The sequence below is a fragment of the Prunus persica genome, chromosome G4 (genome assembly GCF_000346465.2).
Source record: "Prunus persica cultivar Lovell chromosome G4, Prunus_persica_NCBIv2, whole genome shotgun sequence".
NCBI lineage: Eukaryota > Viridiplantae > Streptophyta > Magnoliopsida > Rosales > Rosaceae > Prunus > Prunus persica.
Window position 1 is genome coordinate 8,266,196 of NC_034012.1, and position 18,571 is coordinate 8,284,766.

The following is an 18,571-nucleotide window of genomic DNA, read 5'->3' on the forward strand; positions in this document are numbered from 1 at the left end:
ATAAGCAAGTAATCTTCTCTTATTACCAAGTTTGACATGTATTAATCAATTCATATCCGAAAATGACGTATTTTGACTAAGTAATTGGATTATAAGCAAGTAATTTTCTCTTCATATAGTTTGACATGTATTAACCAAATCATGTACAAGCATGATGTTCATCCTTTAAAACCGTATCATATCCCGAATTTGATGAAATATAATGAATTTCTTGACTCAGTAATAGATTATAAATTATGTCCGAATGTCCGGTCTTGATTCATTTGCAATTTAACAACAGTATCCTATGATTTAATTTGGTTAGAGTTCTATAACTATAAACATATACGAACAAAAACAAGGGAAGCCATGATCTGCCAACCAGGCAGGACAATTCCCAAATTACAAAGGAGCAGAATCAACCTGTTTATGTTTAAGAATTCCACTAATAAATTCCCTTTCACATCACATTCTTCTAATGTTGACAATAAAAGTAAAGTATTAAAGTAATAAGTAGATGGTAGGTGTGTGACATTATTATTTATTGAATAGAAAATTGTCAAAGAAACATGAAGTGGTGGTAAGTACTAAAAACCCAACTAAGCAAACATAATGAGGGCAAAAAAAAAAAAAAAAAAAAAAGGAATGAAAAACACGGGTGTCAAGTGGGTCCTACTGGGTCATAATTATGCCAAAAAAACAGTAACAAAGTGACAAATGTGACAAGTGTAGTAGTCTCCTCTCCTCTCCTTCTTCCTGTGCAAGCCTAAGGCCCCCCTTCTTCCCTCTCTCTCTCTTCTTCCTTTCTACACCTTTTTTAAACTTTTCAAACTCTCTTTTTCACGGGCAATGCCTGTAAAAAGTTAGGGTTTTTATCTCTGTCTCTCTCTCTCTCTTTCTCCCCCAAATCCTCTTCCTCCGAATCCCCTAGAGCTTCCTCCTTTAAGGCTTTAACTCTTTCCTCTCCATTGTCGGTGCTTCAACTGTCTCTCTCTCTCTCTCTCTAGGGTTTCCACCATAACCGGGACTGCAGGTCATCTTCATCTGCTCCGTTTAATTTGTTTTGGAGGAGACTGGTATAGCCAGGCTACCATTCTTGGTCTAGGAGTTGGGACTACTTGTGGGTTTCGTTTCATAGACACTGAGACATTCGCGTCAGAAAAGCTAGAGAGACATTATTTCAAAAAAGCGGAATATTTGCGAATTTTGTATCTGTTCTTTTTAGCTTTTGAGCGTGTTTTTGCTGCTTTTTGGAAGCTTGCATGTGAAGCAATACGAGAGTTGAATGAAAGCAGAACGTGATCCAATTTACTAGTGGTTTGCGGGAGGTTGGGGCTTTTAGATCCTGCTCTAAATCCGTGAATTTGAGCTGCATCTATTTTCTCCTTTCCAGCTTGGTATTTTATCAGATAAAGCTTGCTTGGTATTTTATCAGATAAAGCTTTGTACTTGCTCTTTGTTCTTATGTTCTATGGACTTCTTTGATGATTTAGCATCACAGAGTTTGAGTTGTTGCCAATTTCGGATTCAAATTGATGGTTATAGGTAGCAGGGTTTATTTTGAACAGTAATCTGCTTCTCAGCTAATCTCATACGCCCATATTTGTATTTATGGAGGACATAGGACTTTTTAAACAAGGTTGGAAATGGCTGCTATCACACAAGCACGTTTACTCGCGATCTCGAACAGCGATCAGTGGATTTAGAGATAAAATGGGGATGTTCATAGAGCGGCATTGGCCGATGGTGTGCAGTGGGTGCACCAAGACGGGGAGGCTGTTGCTCTTGTTGTTGATTTATTGGCGGGACTGTGTTGTAAGAGGTTTTCGATCCTTTCTCGGGTTGGGTTCTGCGGCTTTGCTCCTTATAATGTGGAGTTGCTTTCTCAGTTTGACTTCCATTTCTTGCTTGATTTATGTACTTCTTAGTATGGTATGTTCCCTTCTCATTTTTTAAAAACTCTTCAGCATTTTAATTCTTGCCTTTTGCCAATGCGTTGTCTTCTATTTTTTTTTTCTTTCTTAATTCTTTGAATTTCATTATATAGATGGAAAGTTATAATTGGGTCGCACAACATGGAATTTGTAGATGTGTGACAGCATCAGAGAGAATTATGATTCCTTTCAAAGTCCTAATCCGTTTAAGGATTTAATGACCATTTTCTTATAAGGGTATTTTAGGAGTGATGTCTTTTAGATGGACAATCTATGATGTAGCATATGGCTCATAGTTGGCAGCTGAGAAAGCAATGGTTGATCCAACTTTTGGAGCGTGATCTGTGTGGATCCTTTAAATAGTGTTTGGGTCTCAAAAGAAAGCCATTTTTTCCATCAATTTTAAAAATCAGTGTGTAATATCATATGGGAATAATATTTTAATTTTCATTATGTGGAATATATTTTTTTTGTGTGGTAATTTGATCGTATGTTGTTTTTTCATTTGAAGTATGTGGAATAATTTTACTGAAGTCAGCATTGTCGACTATAAGTTTATTCACCGTTAAGTCATAGTAAGAGTGGTTCTCTTTGAAGTGTGAGTATAACTATGGTTACGTTTGTGCTCTATAGCCTATGGTTGTCACTGCAATTACACATCTACAAATTTACATAGTTCCAAGCACCATTTATTAAAAAACCTTAATGGTTATTCAGAGGAGTGGACAGTGTTCACATAGGATAGATAAGGTTTTCCGTAGAGGGGTTTTAGGAGTGGAAAAAGCGTTGGCATAGGATAGACTAGGAAGCTGGGGGATGTTTGCTCATGAAGTAAGCTAGGCCAGGACAGGATAATGTAAAGGTTTTAGGAATCCCAATTGAAAGGGTTGAGGGTTTGCACATATGCAGAAGCTTGCATGTTAAGGTTAAAGAATTCAGGTTTCGTGGTCTACCTGGGACCAAATATTTCAAGTTTTAGGTTATCTTATTGAAGACTTAGTAGAAATTACTTAAGTTGCCAAATTAGGGCCTTCTGGTGGGAAAGTAAACAGAAGAAAGGCCAGTCATGTTATATTTGTGAAAAGACTGCAGTGGAATTAAGATTATTTCTAGAAGATTTTTAGACTTGAAAGAGTTGTGTTTAGCAGCTATATTTCTAGAAGCTTTTCAAACTTAAGAGGCCAATGCCACACCCCACTTTGGATAACAGCATAAATAGGAATTGTTTATTAGATATGTTCTGTGACTTTGTGGAACCTTCTTAGCTTTATTGTCTTGGCATTACTTATACAAGGTGGCTTAATTTAGAATAATGGATAGCTATGAGGTGACATCTGTGGAGTATTTGTAACTCCAACAATACAAATACATATTGGTATATAAACTTAAATGAGTATATACATTGCTAGCTACAGAACAAAAATTTGAAAAACTGCCACTTATGGTTGGGCCCAATATTTCAGGGAGCTGCTGGAGCTGCTGTTCAGTACTTGGGTTACACTCCAGGACTTTTTATAGTAGGGCTCTTCGCTATTCTGATTTTATGGATGTATGCTAACTTTTGGATAACAGGAACATTATTTATAGTTGGAGGTACGCCTACTTTCTTGACCTTGAATTTAAAATTCAGTAACATGATGCAGAGATGTTATTCTTTTGAATGTCTTCTGTTCCCTCATTGTTCTTGCTTTACCGATGTTGCTATTTTATTTATACTGTATGAAACATGCAAGGGTGCATATCTACCACTCATTGGCTTATGTGCTTGAATATGTACCTAAAATGAAAGTGATGAACACACACAGTTCTGGCTATCTAGAGTTGAATGTAGTAGTTCTGCAGCAATCTTTTGGAATGATTTCACATTCACAACATGATATCTAGGAAATAATGAAATAACTGAAGATATAATTTTAGCCTTCTGAATGCATCAACATAGAAGACTTGTATTTAACCAAATAAACACTGTATCACAAAAGATTTGAAAAACATGTCTTTAAGTTCGACTATAAGTGTCCTCATGTTCATTTGGGTACATGCGATTAATCCTGCATTACCTTGGGTATTTCATCAAAGTGGTCTTAGTATTAAACAATCTGTTGCAAAAATTCCAAGAGTTCTGCATTTAGAGGTCTTATATATGGATCAGCATTCTGATATATTTTGGCTTTTCTATTGATGTTTAAAATACTTAAGTCTTGTTTCAAATCAAATGCAGGTTATTTGTTCTCCTTAAATCATGCACGGTTGGTGGTCTTGATGGCAACTATATATGCTATTTATTGTGTCAAAGTTCAAGTTGGGTGGCATGGTGTTATTCTCTCAATAAACCTTGCATTCTTCTCTAATGATGCATTAAATTATATGCTTCAATGGTGTGATAATGTGAGTGAAAGCACACACTTTGAAGAGCAGAAGCAATCAGAAGAAGTTATTGAAGATGACTTTTCTGGGGAGTGTGAATACTCTATTCCTACTGAGGAATCTGAAAAGGTGCACTCATGTAAATCATCAAGCAAGCCAGTTACTTCAGCTGTTATTGATGTTCCGAAAGAATCTTCCCCTAGTACAGTGGCCAAAGAGGAAATAAATTCAGCTGTTGAGATGAAAAAAATATTGGACAGTATTGATCATTATGAAGCACTGGGATTTCCTCGCCACAAAAAAATTGATGCTGCAATTTTGAAAAAGGAATACCGGAAGAAGGTGGATATTATATTTCCTTTTTTCTTGAGGGGTTGAATTCACCAGTGGGAGTTCTCTCTTTTTTTCTCATTCTAAGTACTACTTTTGAAATGATTTATTTAAGGGAGAGGTGCTTTATTGGGATTTGACTAAAAAGGAGTAGCATTAGTGACTAAATACAATTTATAGGAATCTGATATGCAATGAGTTATACTATGTGTGTGTGTTATGTATATTGCATCGGACAATTAAACACGATTCCATGTGATTAACAGTCTTGATTGATAGTTTACTTCTTTACTAATACTGAGCCTTTAGATCTCTCACTACAATGAAGATTAGAACACTTTCAAGTGTTCTATTCCTAACTGCTGGTTGGGATCTAATGATGCAGGATTGGTTACTTACTCTGTATGTGCCTTTTGTGTGTATATATATTATAACTCATTCTATTTAGAAGTTTACTATCTCCCCTCTTACCTCATTTATTACTTGTTTATCCTTGTATAGGCCATGCTTGTGCATCCAGATAAAAACATGGGAAGTGCACTAGCCAGTGAATCGTTTAAGAAACTTCAATGTGCATATGAGGTAATTATACACAAAGCACTGTTTTTTTTAGTTGTGTGATTATCCCATAATGCATGTCTGAGACTCTGAAATGAGAATTATAGTTATTGTGTATACGCTACTCACAATGGAATACATTTTTAGGTTCTATCTGATTCCACAAAGAAGCGAGACTATGATGAGCAGTTGCGGAAGGAAGAATCCAAGACTAAGAGTGTGTGCCAGAAGTCCCATGGTACTTCACATCAGGTGAGCTATGTTCTGTGCTTATTGACTTAATTGGTAGGTTACCTGATTGCCATTTTGATGGAGGTCATCAATAACTATAGAAAAGAGAGCAGAGATGTAAAGGATATGATATGTTTGTGTTATGCCAGGAATTGCAAATTGAAAATATATTAATTACATATTCTGGGGTGAGTAATTTCCTGCTCATATCAACTATGCTAATATTGTCCAAAGGAAAAGTTTGAGGTCGATTTTGCCCTTGGCAGAAAAAAAGAAGGAAGAAACTTAATTGTTGCTTAGCATGTGTGTGGCTATACTTCCTAGTTTGTTTTTGAAAGTTGGGAGCCATCTTCATTGTGCAGGATGATGTCTTGTTGTTGATGAAGAGTATGAAAAAAAGTATCATGACTTCATTGTGACTTTGAGTAGAAAAACTTATCTTTTCTTATTGCAGTCTGCATTTTATTCACGTATCTTTTTTCCTAATGATTTTAACTGCAGAAATCTGTTTTTCCTTGGTTCGTTTCTCTCTGAATTAATTCACTGATGCTCATATATAACCCCTACTTAAAATTGCATTAACATTCTTTTACTATAAGCAGGATGGTCCAGATTATTGTTCCGAAGAGTCAAGACGTATACAGTGCACTAAGTGTGGAAATTCGCATATATGGGTATGCACCAACAGAAGTAAGGCCAAGGCTAGATGGTGCCAGGTCAGACATTGCTCTCTATCATTAGTATTTTTTAATTATTATCACACTGTTGAAGCCTTCTCTCTCTAATTTTTGCACTTCAGTCTTATGTGCCTCTGATTTCTGTTTTGGCATTAGGATTGCTGTCAATATCACCAAGCAAAGGATGGAGATGGATGGGTTGAGTACAAAGGATCTCTAGTCTTTAATAGGCATCATAAGGTAATTTCCATAGTATTTTCTTTTTATTTTTCAGAATTTATTTTCTATACCTTGAGAATTTTTAACTTCTCTAATATCAAGACGTGATGAATTTTTTTGTTATCCTATGCAAATAGTTCTGATGTCCTCACTTGTATTTATCAATGTTCTAAAAAAAAAAAAAAAAGAATTTTCCCATGAAAGGTGTAAATTGCTTGATGGAATGTTTGGCTGCAAAATCTACTATATAAATTAAGGGATGCAGAAAATTCTTTGAGCGGTAATTAGAAGGAAGTATGATATTCAAATGCTGTAGTGTTGCTGTGTAATATAACATTGATATACATGATTTGTTAAATTGAATCATGATCAATTGCCGTCTTTGCCGGAATGTTCATATAAGCATCCCTTATAATAGTTGTTGGCCCTTTGGTTTCTTGTCTTTTAGGTGGAAATACCACGAGCCTTTGTTTGTGCTGAGAGCAAAATCTTTGATGTGTCAGAATGGGCTATTTGTCAGGTACTGTTTGAATAAAAAATCTATCTAAGTTATGAAAATTTGTCTTCTTCTTACACTATTTGTGCATGTTCTGCCTTACATACTTTCTAGATGTGGATTATGGAAAATGACATGAATCAGGCGAATCATCTCTAGCATCCTTATTTAAAAACTTGATCTGGAAAGTAGTCTAATTTGAGTAGATCAGTGTTCAAATGTCGGATATCATGCTGAAAACACCATGTTATAGAGACTTAGAGAATATGTGCTCTTGATCCATTATTATGGTGTTGGTTCGTGTAGATTTACCTTTTGCCAGGGGGAAAAAGGTTTGGTATCTCACAGCTTCAACTTATACCATGTAGGGAATGGCATGCAGGCCCAACACCCATAGGCCTAGCTTCCATGTAAATATGGTTGGTTCGGAGAAAACTCAGAGATCGAACTCAAGTAGGTTCCCGTGGGATTTGGATGCTGAAATGATGGATGAAGATGAAGAAGAATTTGAGGTGTGGCTTCAGCAAGCTCTGGCGTCTGGCCTCTTTTGTGAGTCCTCTAAACGCCGAAAGAGCTGGAGTCCATTCAAGTTGCCCCAAAGGGTGAAGAGACAATCGCGAAGAACATCATGCTGAATAGCTCAAGAAGGCTAAGCCGGAAGATCTGCTGCCCATCCCAATAAAAAGCAAATGATTTTTTTCTGGAAGAAAGGTAGTTGGGATTGTCAAGATACTGATTGATAGGTTGCTTGTATCACCAAACAAAGGTTGGTGCTTAACAAAGATGACAAGGAAATTGTTTGATCTCTTGAAAATTAAGATCAGAGATCAACACACTTTGTATCACCACCGAAAGGGGTAGGGCCCGGGTTTCAGTCATAAGAGCCCAGATTTTTGTTGCTCTTGTTGCACGTTTAACCCCTTATGTTCAGTCGTATGACGTCAGTTAATCTCAATGTCGTACCTGAATGATTCAGTACAAGGTGAAAATCCACCACGAACTGTTCCTCTTTTTTTGTACATATTTATCTTGTCAATAAAATTTCTCCTTTGTCCTGCCAACTTGGCATGTTTCTTGTTTGGTAAATACAGAAAAAACCCAATTGTGGATGTGTGTATACAAGAGGAAATTGCGCATTTGATGATTCTATTTGAATCCTGAAAGTTGTTCTTTCTATTTACTCCAAAAAAATTGTCAACATGACTTCACTTTAGCTCCACCCTTCAAATAAAATGCCAGGTTGGGTACGTTCTATACAAAAAGTTTTTCTTGGCAAATTTCTCACTTTCGAAATGAAATTTTTGACAAAATATTGCCTATTTTTTCAGTCTTCAATATGTCTGAAAACGATGCAGACTTTGTGTTGGCGATGCTGGAACTCACAAAATGAAGTATTTGCAGAACTAGTACACATACTATAATTTGCTAGAGGCAACCCACGCTCCATTTCTTTCGTATAAAGGGAGGCCGAAGGGCACCAAATTTGAATATTTCTTGTTTACATGTAAGAGAAAAAGAAAAGAAAAGGGATGACTCAGATTCCATGTAGGAGATCATAATTCATGTTGCTCACTTGTGGAATCCTGTAACAAATCTATTAATACCAGCAAAATCAGGAACTATTTTCAAATTACAAAAGCTGCCTCCAGCATCATTTTCCATGTACTCTACAAGATGTTTGCACTGCTTCTCCCCATTTGTCTGCAACAATATAGGATTGATGAGGAAGATTAGAAGTTACCAATTACTAACTAGTGGAAAACGATAATGCATCTCGCTATATCTTGCACATGAAACACCTTTTAGTCACCATTCAGAAACACCATGTAGTTCTAGCAAAACAAGCAATGGGCATAATGGGCAGGACCTGAAGCCTAAATTACACAGAATATATGGCAGATTTAGCTATTAACTGACTATACCGACTGCAACTTCCGCTCATCTCCATACAAGTATCACCATAATAAAATTATAACTAGCTACAGTTCATTCATTGTAGTACTTTTCAACTTTTAAAGGACAAATGCTAACACTTTACTTTTACAGAATGAAAAATAGATACCTCAAAAGCAAAAAATCCACCAGGTTTCAACATAGAAGCAGCCCCTTTGCAAATATGTAAAAGATCATCCATGCCATTGATACCACCATCCAATGCAACTTTGGGTTCATGTCGTCCAACTTCAGCTTGAAGCCCTGAGATATCGTCACTTGGTATGTATGGTGGATTACTTACAAGACCTGCGAGTTTACCTTCCATATCCTTTAATGGTTCAAGCCAAGATCCTTGCCTTAGCTCCACTACATCCTGATTGGCACATCAAAATTGGAGCTTGAGCATAGAGCAAAATGGAGAACTTTGAAAGCAGTAAAAAGAACAGGGGAAAGAGATTACATTCCAAATGTTTTGAACCTTCATCTTCAAGTTAATTGGAAATCAATATGCTTGTATTTTTTTCAGTAGAAACATAATGTTTTACCAAGGAATCAGATTCGTACGTTCCAGGACACCCATACCTAAACAAAGTTTGTCCAAAAATCCTTTGCTAATACATAGACAAAAGTTGGGTTGTGCACAGCTTACTCTTGCCATTCTTTCTGTTACATGAAGCATAACTGCTGATACAATTAGAATCTCAAATCAACTAACTGGGCATGGTTGTAAACCGGAATTTTATCACACCTGCGTTCTGTAGTACAAGAGTTCTCTATTGCTGCTTTTTTTCCATTAAAGATGTGCTCTAGAATTAGGTGCAAGATGACTTTAGCAATGGAAGTTGGTGGTTTTACTGATGAAAGGGTTCATCGCAATATCAAAAGCCCCACTTATTTATTTATTTATTTATTTTTACAATATTACTGTAAACACTCTTTCACAAGATCCCAAAAACCCAGATAACAAATTCCCTTTCTCTTCCATTGACATCCAATTGCCATTAGCAGATACTAAAGCTAACCATTCACTATCTCTAATAATGAAACAAAGCATAGAATGTCAACCCAACAATCATATGTCAGTTTACAATCCACATTTTGTAAAGAGACTCTTTTAGCACACTTATCATTCTTCTTTCAAGATAAAGATAAGTAGAATTTTATCACTAACCTGTAAACCATACCTCTGCACATTAAAACCTGCCACCTCAAATGCTGCAGGACTCAAATCAGTTGCAATGACTCTCCCACCAGTCCCCAAAATCCTCCCAATCCCAATAGCAATTGCACCACTCCCAGTCCCCAAATCAGCCCACAGACCCTCTCTTAACCCTTCATTACCCAAAACCACATCACCCACCAAATCAACAATGAGCTCAGTCTCAGGCCTTGGAATTAGAACCCCTTCTTGAACACAAAGCACCAAGTCCCTCCAATGCTCACACCCAACAACATACTGGAATGGCCTCCTCTCTTCAACCCTCTGCTTCCATAACATGTAAAGCTCCTCCAGGGCCACCCTTAGCCTAATGCTTCTCTGGTTGTTTTCCATACCTTCTGATTCTTCTTCGATTGCGTCCTCCATGAGCCATTTGATCTCTCTGCACAAAAGGGTTGAGTCTGGGCCATTGTCCAAGTCCACAAACGTTGACCCAACAGAGGAAGCGAGACTTTTGGCCCAGTCATGCCATTTCTGGAGGTCTGAGGAGGCGGCTGAGTGTATGGGTGGCTTCAGAAAGAGAGGGGTTTGAGGTTTGAGTGAAGTGGGTGGTGGTGATGATATTGAAGAAGAGCAAAAGGAGCGATGGAGGTTAGTGACAGAAGAGGGTTTAAGGAATGTTGAGAGTTTTGGACTGAAGCTTAGCTTCATCGTTCATGTTGGTGCAGAAAGTTGAGGAATGGGATTCTGGGCTTTTATCCCTGTACAGTATCAATATCTGGGTTTGATTTTGGGATGTTATTTATCACAAATTTAAGGTTTTTTTTTTCTTGGGAGCTGATTTTTTCACCTCTCTTTTCTCCATTTACACTTTTTTTTTGCTTTTTAATACTTTTAAATTAATATTGTTCTTTTCTGTTATTTCTCTTTCCTATTCTACCTTTACCCTACATTAAGGAATTCATAATTAAAATTAAGAAAAGTTAACAAAAAATAAAACAAAAAATAAAAACAAATTTTGGAAATGGATAGAAATGTAAGTATTTGTAAGCTAAATTCTTTGTTTTTTTTTGTTTTTTTTATCAAGTATGTGAGTACTATTTATCTTTGTTGTAGTTAAACGATAATAAATTTTTTGGGCTAACATGTTTACAGGAAGAAGACCTAAAGAATGCTGCTAACCAAACTGTCATTAAGAGCTTAGATATGCAAAGAGCAAGGTATGCATAATAGTCTTAGATTTTTATTCTTTCAAAATATTAGTAAGTGATTGTACATGTCTTATTAAAGGGAATTGTAGAGTAAGGATAAAATAGGAAAGAGAAATAACGAAAAAGAACAAAATTGATTAAAAAGTATAAGTGGAGAACAAGGAAGTGGAAAAATCACCTCCCTCTTTTTTTGGGTGAGATTTTTTAAGGGTTTTTTAAAACAAAACAAAGGGATGAAAAAGTGCATAGCCATTAAGTTATAGAAAAATTACTATCGCCTTTTCTAAAAAAAAACAAGGTTATAGAAAAATTTGGATTGTATTTTAAAAAATGGATTAAATACTAATTTGAACTCCTCATTTGATAACATTAGTTGAATTAAACATATTATTTTAGATTAGGCCACAAATCATGTTTATGTGGACCCAAATTGTTTACATTTCTATCATGGAGAAGGAGCTTGTAGCTTTGTACCATCTTTATTTTATTTATGAGTTTTTTTATTTAAACCCCATACTTTTCTTTGTTCACCCCAATACTTAAATCATTAAGCGTTTAAGTTTTATTATTGTGTTTACACCCCATACTTTTCTTTGGTTTCTGATTGCTCAAATTAAGAACATAATTCACTGCTATCAACAACAAAAAAACAAAAACCACTGCCTGCAAAGTCCAGGCAATCATCGAGCTCTCTCATGACTGCTCTTCATTTGTCATTCATGAAGACATAAAGATACCCACTTGTAATTCTATCGCCATCCTCAGTAGTTGGTTCAGTATTTCTTCAAGTTTTGGTTACATTTTTTTTTTTGTTGTGGTCCTTATCATCTGGGTTCTTCGTGATTGTTAATTGTATTTGTGCAAATGGGCTTTTAGAGGTTACGTTAAGTATTTATTTTATTTTTTCTTGTTGCATTAGTTTTTATTTTATTTATGTTCTTAAGGATTCTAGTAGTTACTAACTTAGGTGCTTAAATTCATAGTGTTAATTATGCAATTTGTTTTCATTTGGTTCTGGACGACTGAGACAAAAATTGGTGGCTTGAGCCTAGTGTGGCTGTGGAAATTGATGGAACCCTAAGAAAAGAATGAGGAGAGCCGTTTCAGAAGAGATGGACCAAGAAAAGACTGAGGTGCCTAACACCCGGAGAAGGGCTCCGGCTGCTTCTGCTTCACATAACACCACACAGAAGGAGAAAGTGGGGTATGAGGTTGTTGAGTTTTTTTAAATTATTTTTTCTCATTGGTGTGTATTTAGGGGTAGTTTGGGAAGACAGTGGGATTTACTTAGAAATTGTGAAAATTTGAATTAAATGTTGGGGTGAACTTAAAATATGGGATGAACAAAGAGAAGTGCGAAGTTTAAATTGAAAAACTCTTATTTATTTGTTTATTTTCATAGTTAGTATAATCTGCTATGCAAGCACACGATGAGACAATAAGCTAATTCTTATGTCAATTTTTTTTTTAGTACAAGCGATAGTCTAAACTATAAGATAGAGAGATTTCTCACACACAACTAAGATACCATGGGATTCGAACTTGAGACATTGTGCTAGCTAGACGCAGTTGGCAATTCCTATATCATCCTAGTTAATATTAAGAGATGTCATGGTTTTGCATGAATCTTATACCAAAATATCTGTTGGAATACTCTCCTATGAATAAGATTTCATAAAGCACCTGCTCAAGTTTTGTGCATATTATAACCCACCTCATAAGGGGCGCAACATGTTTAGAAAGAACCACCCTCCCTATTTACTTTCCGATCCAAAACAGGATTTGCCTACATCATAGTTACAATAGACTTCACCATATACCAACAAAAAGGTCTTGGACGAAAATGCATCAAACGATATCGCCAAGCCAGATTACATGAGTATAAGAGTTTCTTAAACTTGAATCCTAGCTGGTCATTATTAGTCTTTGAAGAAGAGCTTTGCCTGCTCATCAGGGCGCAACATCAACCTGTGCAAGAAACATAGAAATTTGCAAAATTGGAAACTGAATGATAATATGCCTGCCTAATTGAATTGCTAACAGTTCAAGATTTCCAGGGTTAAAGAATTTAGGACGGAAAAAGGGTTTTATGAATTAAAGGTAATAAATGTTTACAGGTCAAAAAAATTGAAATGCAATATTGCTGTGTAAAATGGAGTAAGTAACAGAATTATTATTACAAACATTCAGTTAAAATTGAGGGAGGGTGACTATTCACATTCTTCTAATGGTAAATGGTGGATTATGAATTTACCTCTTGATAGCAAGAAACATGTATATACAATTGGAAAGACAAGGTCAACCAATTCTGCTCCCTGGTGCAAGAAGCTCCATTTGTTCAGTAATATGATTCATATGTTGAGTTTTGTCCCATCCATTCTCCTCCGCCAACTTCAACTCTTGATCCGTGGTCCCCCCATCAGTGGAACTCAAATTAATTTCATCTACGTCACCAGTCAGAGGGCTCGCTGGAAGAAATTGTTCCCAGAAGATATCAGTAATTCCCGGAAGGTTAGAGCCCAGCAAAGCATCTACATCAGGCTCAGGAGAAAAGGCATCAGTTTCTGTAGGCAGGGTCCCATCCAAAACCGCTGACATATCCATGTACTCTGCATTCCCAGTCTCAGAGCTCATGAAGTTTGCGTTGGGGATTTCTACAGTGCTTTCTGGAACACCACCTTGCATTTGCATTGATTCAGGCATAACTGCATCTTCTTGAAAATTATGCATGTTCTCTTCCAAAACTTGAGCTGCTTTAACACAATTGGTAACCGCATAAGGAGAACACTGGATCTCAGAAATGGCTGTAGAATGACAACTGTCGGGAAATCCAGACTCTTCTTCGGGCATATAACACTCCACAGAAGTTGGTGGAACCTCTGAAAAGGTCACGCCCAAAATCCGGTTAGAGGTGTCACCGCTTTCCAATGCATCAGAAGAAGGAACATTGTCAATCAGGAAAGCATCAGGATTGATTGACGGTTCCAGCCTAGGAGATGTATTCATCTTCAAGATCTGCCGCAGCATTGCTTTTGCTGCTTCATTCATTGAAGGTTGGTACTTCACCATTTGTCCATCGAGAGATTTGGTGCTAAGCTTCCCAACCAAAATTTCATCTTCTTGCCTTGGGAGTCTCCTTTTCTTATTGCTTCCAGTGATTCGCCTGTTGTTTTCATTTTGATGCTGTACAAGCTGGGATAAAAATCCAGGACTATGCATAGCCTTTGCAAGAAATGACATCATTTGCTGCTGCCGCTGCTCCATTCCCTGCACACGTTGTCCAACATTATGTAACTGATTATCTGTTGCTTGCTGTTTCTGCCTCAATCTAACAAGTTCCTGCATAAGACTGTTCTTGTCATTTTTAAGTCTTTCGACCTCTTCCTCCAGCCCAAGATTTCCCACCTCAACACATGCCCCAACCTGAGAGCTCTGCACTTGAGGTGGTGCTTGTTGATGACTCTGTGCATGAGCTGGTTTCCGCCTGCTGACAGTCTTCAAAAGGTGTTTCTGGCCTCTTAGAAACCCTTCATTTGCAAATTCCCATCGGTCTGGATCAACCTTTCTAAAACCCTGCAAATTGAATGCAACACCATAAATACTAAAATTATATAATGAAAATATAAGTCAAAAGTTATGCATACATCTTAAACTTTTTTTTTTTGGAGCATAGGACAAAGAGCCAGAATCTCTCGTCTCATGATCCAGCCTCAGATAACAACCACCATTCATAGGCATAATTGCAGTATCAACCCTCCAACAGCCAAATGCTGCAAAGGAACTTATTAGCTTTTGCCTCCTTTTCCACTCTTTATCATTTCTTTATTTATTTCCAATAACCAACACAAGTAAAACTTCTACTTTCTGCGAATTGCAATCGCTGATGATAAAAGGCTTGTTTCTCAGATATTAGGAGACAATTTTATTGCTGAATAAACAATATTATTGCAATGGTCACTGAACTTGTACCCAGGCACCACAAAATTTAAAAACTGAATCGAGGGACTAAAGTGGAACTTGGATATAAGTTCAGGGACTGTTGCAATAATTAAATCATAACAATAAATTACAACATAGTGAAAAAGATGTCCGCATTAGAAACAACAAAATAATGATACAATAGCCATTTATCGATATTAACCCACTACAGCTTGCCAGTCTTACCAGTGGCTGAAAATGGCAGATCCCTACACAACTAAGAGGCGATACATCTCAACTGTTCAAATCTGATTTAACAACCAAGAAACAAGTTCTCATTTAAGGACAGACACCTTATTAGAGTAATTCTATCTACACATAAACACGTCCATGTACAAAAATACATACATATATAGATAAAGATAAATACATATATCGTATATATGCAATTTTGATCTCATATTACCAGTGAGCACAGAATTCATGCTCACCAGTCATAGGATCAAAATCCAACGACTGATGTTCAAATTATGACAAAGCACTTTTCTTTGACATGCATGCTAGCTATTTGATTTTGATATATTGGTCGGTGAACAAGGATTTTTCTTGTTAACCGGTGCGTAGGAAACTGTAGATATCTCTCTCGAACCACTCACCGGATTATGTTGGATACACACGCCCAGGTTTGTGTATGTATGCATATTATATACATATATGCAGATGTATAGTCATTTGTGACCGTCCTTCTATGGTTTAAATTTATAACCCTAATAAAAGTTCCAAATAATATGATATTAAACAAATAAGACAAAAACTAACAAAAGTCTCATATCCAAACACATGGATAATGCAACAGCCAAAAAAAAAAAGCTTAACTTCACCTTTCTTGTCTTACTAAACAAAACTTAAAAAAGAAAAAAAAAGAAACTGATTTCATGTATCTTCTAAAACACTAACTCCTGGTGGGAATGTATGAATTGAAAAGGAAGAAAAGTATTCATAACTTATAATCTCTGGAAGTAAGAGAAGGGGAAAGGAACAAACCTCTGGTGTACATACCCATTCATTTTACATCCTGCCAGTTTCTGTTAACAATGCCAATAAGTATTTACCAAAACTAGATCACTACTTGATACCTATCATCTGTAAGAGTTGAGACAACATGAATTACTACATTTTGGATTATGCCATATAACTACATCGCCCTTGTAGTGCGAAACATTTTCAACACGTCACACTATCAATCACTAACTACGTTGACATGTAAAAAGATCAAACTACTGAGCTTATAAGACCAAGTTGCCTGTGAGTGTCACCAAGTTTTCAAAGAACTGTCTTCATCTGAATAAGATGTAATTTAGAGGCTAAAGAAAGCTAAACATGCCAATCATTTGAAATTTTCTGGGATATCAGCAAATGCCTAAGGAACTTTTATGTTCCACTTTATACAAAATGGTTTCATTACAATAAAACAACCCTATGGTCTTACTATGAAGAAAAAAAAAATGATTGTATAATTAATCCGTAAAGATAAGAATGAATCATCGGAACAAACTTGTCAAAGAAGCACGTTAAATGAGACAATTTGCACATAACTATTAGGGTTTAGGCTCCGATTATAAATCTCAATGTACTTCTGATCTTTTACTGTCGTCCTTTTTTTCCGGCCTGGTTTTCTACAAGTTCCGAACAAAACAAAACAAATTGAAATTTATCCACTTGATTACATGATACAGTGACCACATAGCCCTGAAGGAACCCACTGAATGACCACGAATCCAATTCAACCACAATGGCTAAAATCTTGTGATATAAAATCCACACAAACAGAATCTATCTTCATGGTTTATCTATTTACAACCTCCAATTCTATAAACCTTTACCAAAAGAACAATGATCAAACCTAATTGTACATTGGTCTTGCGTAACTACTCCAAATTTCACAGTTCTAAACGGAAGTACCGCGTAAACCATCTTCTTGTTTCTATCTAAACCTCCAAAAACCCACAATAAAATGCAGAAACAAAGAACAAAGAAAAAAGCAGAAGAATCGAAATTGGGAAAAGGGAAGAAATACCCACATAAGTATTCAGCTGCCTGACGAAGCTAGAGAAGTTGTTGTGCTTGAAATACTTGGGCAGGAGGTCCCTGGAGAACTCGGGCACGTTCCAAACGACGAAGCTGTTGTTGCCGTCGCTCCAGGAAACGACGGCGTTGGTGGACGGGTCGTCCACCATGTCGTAGGTTTTGTTCAGAAAGGGCGGAGGAGGAGTGTTGGCCAAGTTGATCATTGTCGCCGCGTCTTCGACTCCTTCCATGTTTACTTGCTGCTTTGTATCAGTGTTTGAGAAAATGGGTTATCAGAGAGAGAGAGAGAGAGAGAGAGAGAAAGAAGAAGCCCTAGATTGCAGGGGAGGGGATGATGACGAGTCAGAAGGAAATGACGGGGAAGGGAAGATACAAAGTGAAGTTGAACGACTCGCGGCAAGTCTTGACGCAACTCATGACAACAGCACAAGTCCAATTAAGTACACAAATAGTGAGCGGATTTACACCTTTAAATTTAAACAGTTTGCTATGCGTTGGCGCTCTGCGGTAAATTTGGAATTTTGGAAGGTGAGAGATGATAGATAATTTTTTCCTTTTTTCTTTTTAATTTTATTTTATATAGAGTTGGAACTTGGAGTCTTGAAAAAGAAAGTAATTTTGGGGGAATTTTATTGCCATAAATTTTAATTTTTTTTATTTTAATACGAGCAATATTTGGAGAAGGATGAATCAAAGCTAGAACTTCGGATGCAGGGGTTACAAATCATTTTAGCTACAAGTTTCTTGACATAAATTTTGACTTTTAAATTTTATTGTTAGAATGGATAAGATTTTTCTGCTGAAATCACCCCCTTTTCAATTGTTTCCTCAATATTTCACTCATATTTCCCATAAATTCAAAAAAATAAAAATAAAATACAGCAACGCCCTACACCCACAAAGTGCCCTTAGGATTGGATAAACATTGCTCATCCGCAACATCGTGAATGAATAAAATTGCGCCCACTTCCATTATACTACTACACATAAAATTAAGCAATGTTTCATTTATATTCTCTTTGAGCATACATGACATTGGGACAAAATGTTTGATAAAATACTTGAAAGAGAATGTAACTACACGATACACATACATATTTAATAATGGATAAGTTATCATTTTATTTCTTGAACTATCATGCTAATTGAATTTATTTCTAAATTACTTTTTTTTTCAACTAATTTAGTACTCGAATTATTTTATAATCATCAAGCTTAAAGTTGGAACCTTTACGTCTCCTCCCTATATAGACTCTACTGTTTTCAAATAAAGGCATCGAAAGATATGATTAATCATTTTATTAGTCCGTGAACTTAGACTCGATTTGCATTTGAGTACCTCAATTTTAAAAAAGGTTCCCGTGGTCCTTTAACTTCACTTTCGTTAGGACAAATGGTCATGCCGTCAATTTTGTTAACTTTTTCTGTTAAATGCAGGGGCAAAATGGTATTTTTATATTAAAACAAAAAAA

General features: G+C 36.3%; 3 protein-coding genes across 3 annotated transcripts; 1 reads left to right on the forward strand and 2 right to left on the reverse strand.

Annotated features, from left to right (window-relative positions):
- On the forward strand, positions 348–7,946 carry LOC18780784. Its single transcript, XM_007212315.2, has 9 exons — positions 348–1,911; positions 3,377–3,506; positions 4,132–4,619; positions 5,109–5,189; positions 5,313–5,417; positions 5,999–6,112; positions 6,230–6,313; positions 6,741–6,812; positions 7,157–7,946. The coding sequence occupies exons 1-9, from the start codon at positions 1,591–1,593 to the stop codon at positions 7,421–7,423; spliced, it is 1,662 nt and encodes a 553-aa protein (XP_007212377.1). The 5' UTR covers positions 348–1,590; the 3' UTR covers positions 7,424–7,946.
- Positions 8,168–10,782, reverse strand: LOC18779127 (release factor glutamine methyltransferase). Its single transcript, XM_007211429.2, has 3 exons — positions 9,895–10,782; positions 8,851–9,096; positions 8,168–8,489 (listed from the first exon to the last, which is right to left on the reverse strand). The coding sequence occupies exons 1-3, from the start codon at positions 10,591–10,593 to the stop codon at positions 8,358–8,360; spliced, it is 1,077 nt and encodes a 358-aa protein (XP_007211491.1). The 5' UTR covers positions 10,594–10,782; the 3' UTR covers positions 8,168–8,357.
- Positions 12,709–18,042, reverse strand: LOC18778292 (heat stress transcription factor A-1b). Its single transcript, XM_007211772.2, has 3 exons — positions 17,093–18,042; positions 13,348–14,666; positions 12,709–13,061 (listed from the first exon to the last, which is right to left on the reverse strand). Exons 1-2 carry the CDS (start codon positions 17,327–17,329, stop codon positions 13,392–13,394), a joined length of 1,512 nt encoding a protein of 503 aa, XP_007211834.1. The 5' UTR covers positions 17,330–18,042; the 3' UTR covers positions 12,709–13,061; positions 13,348–13,391.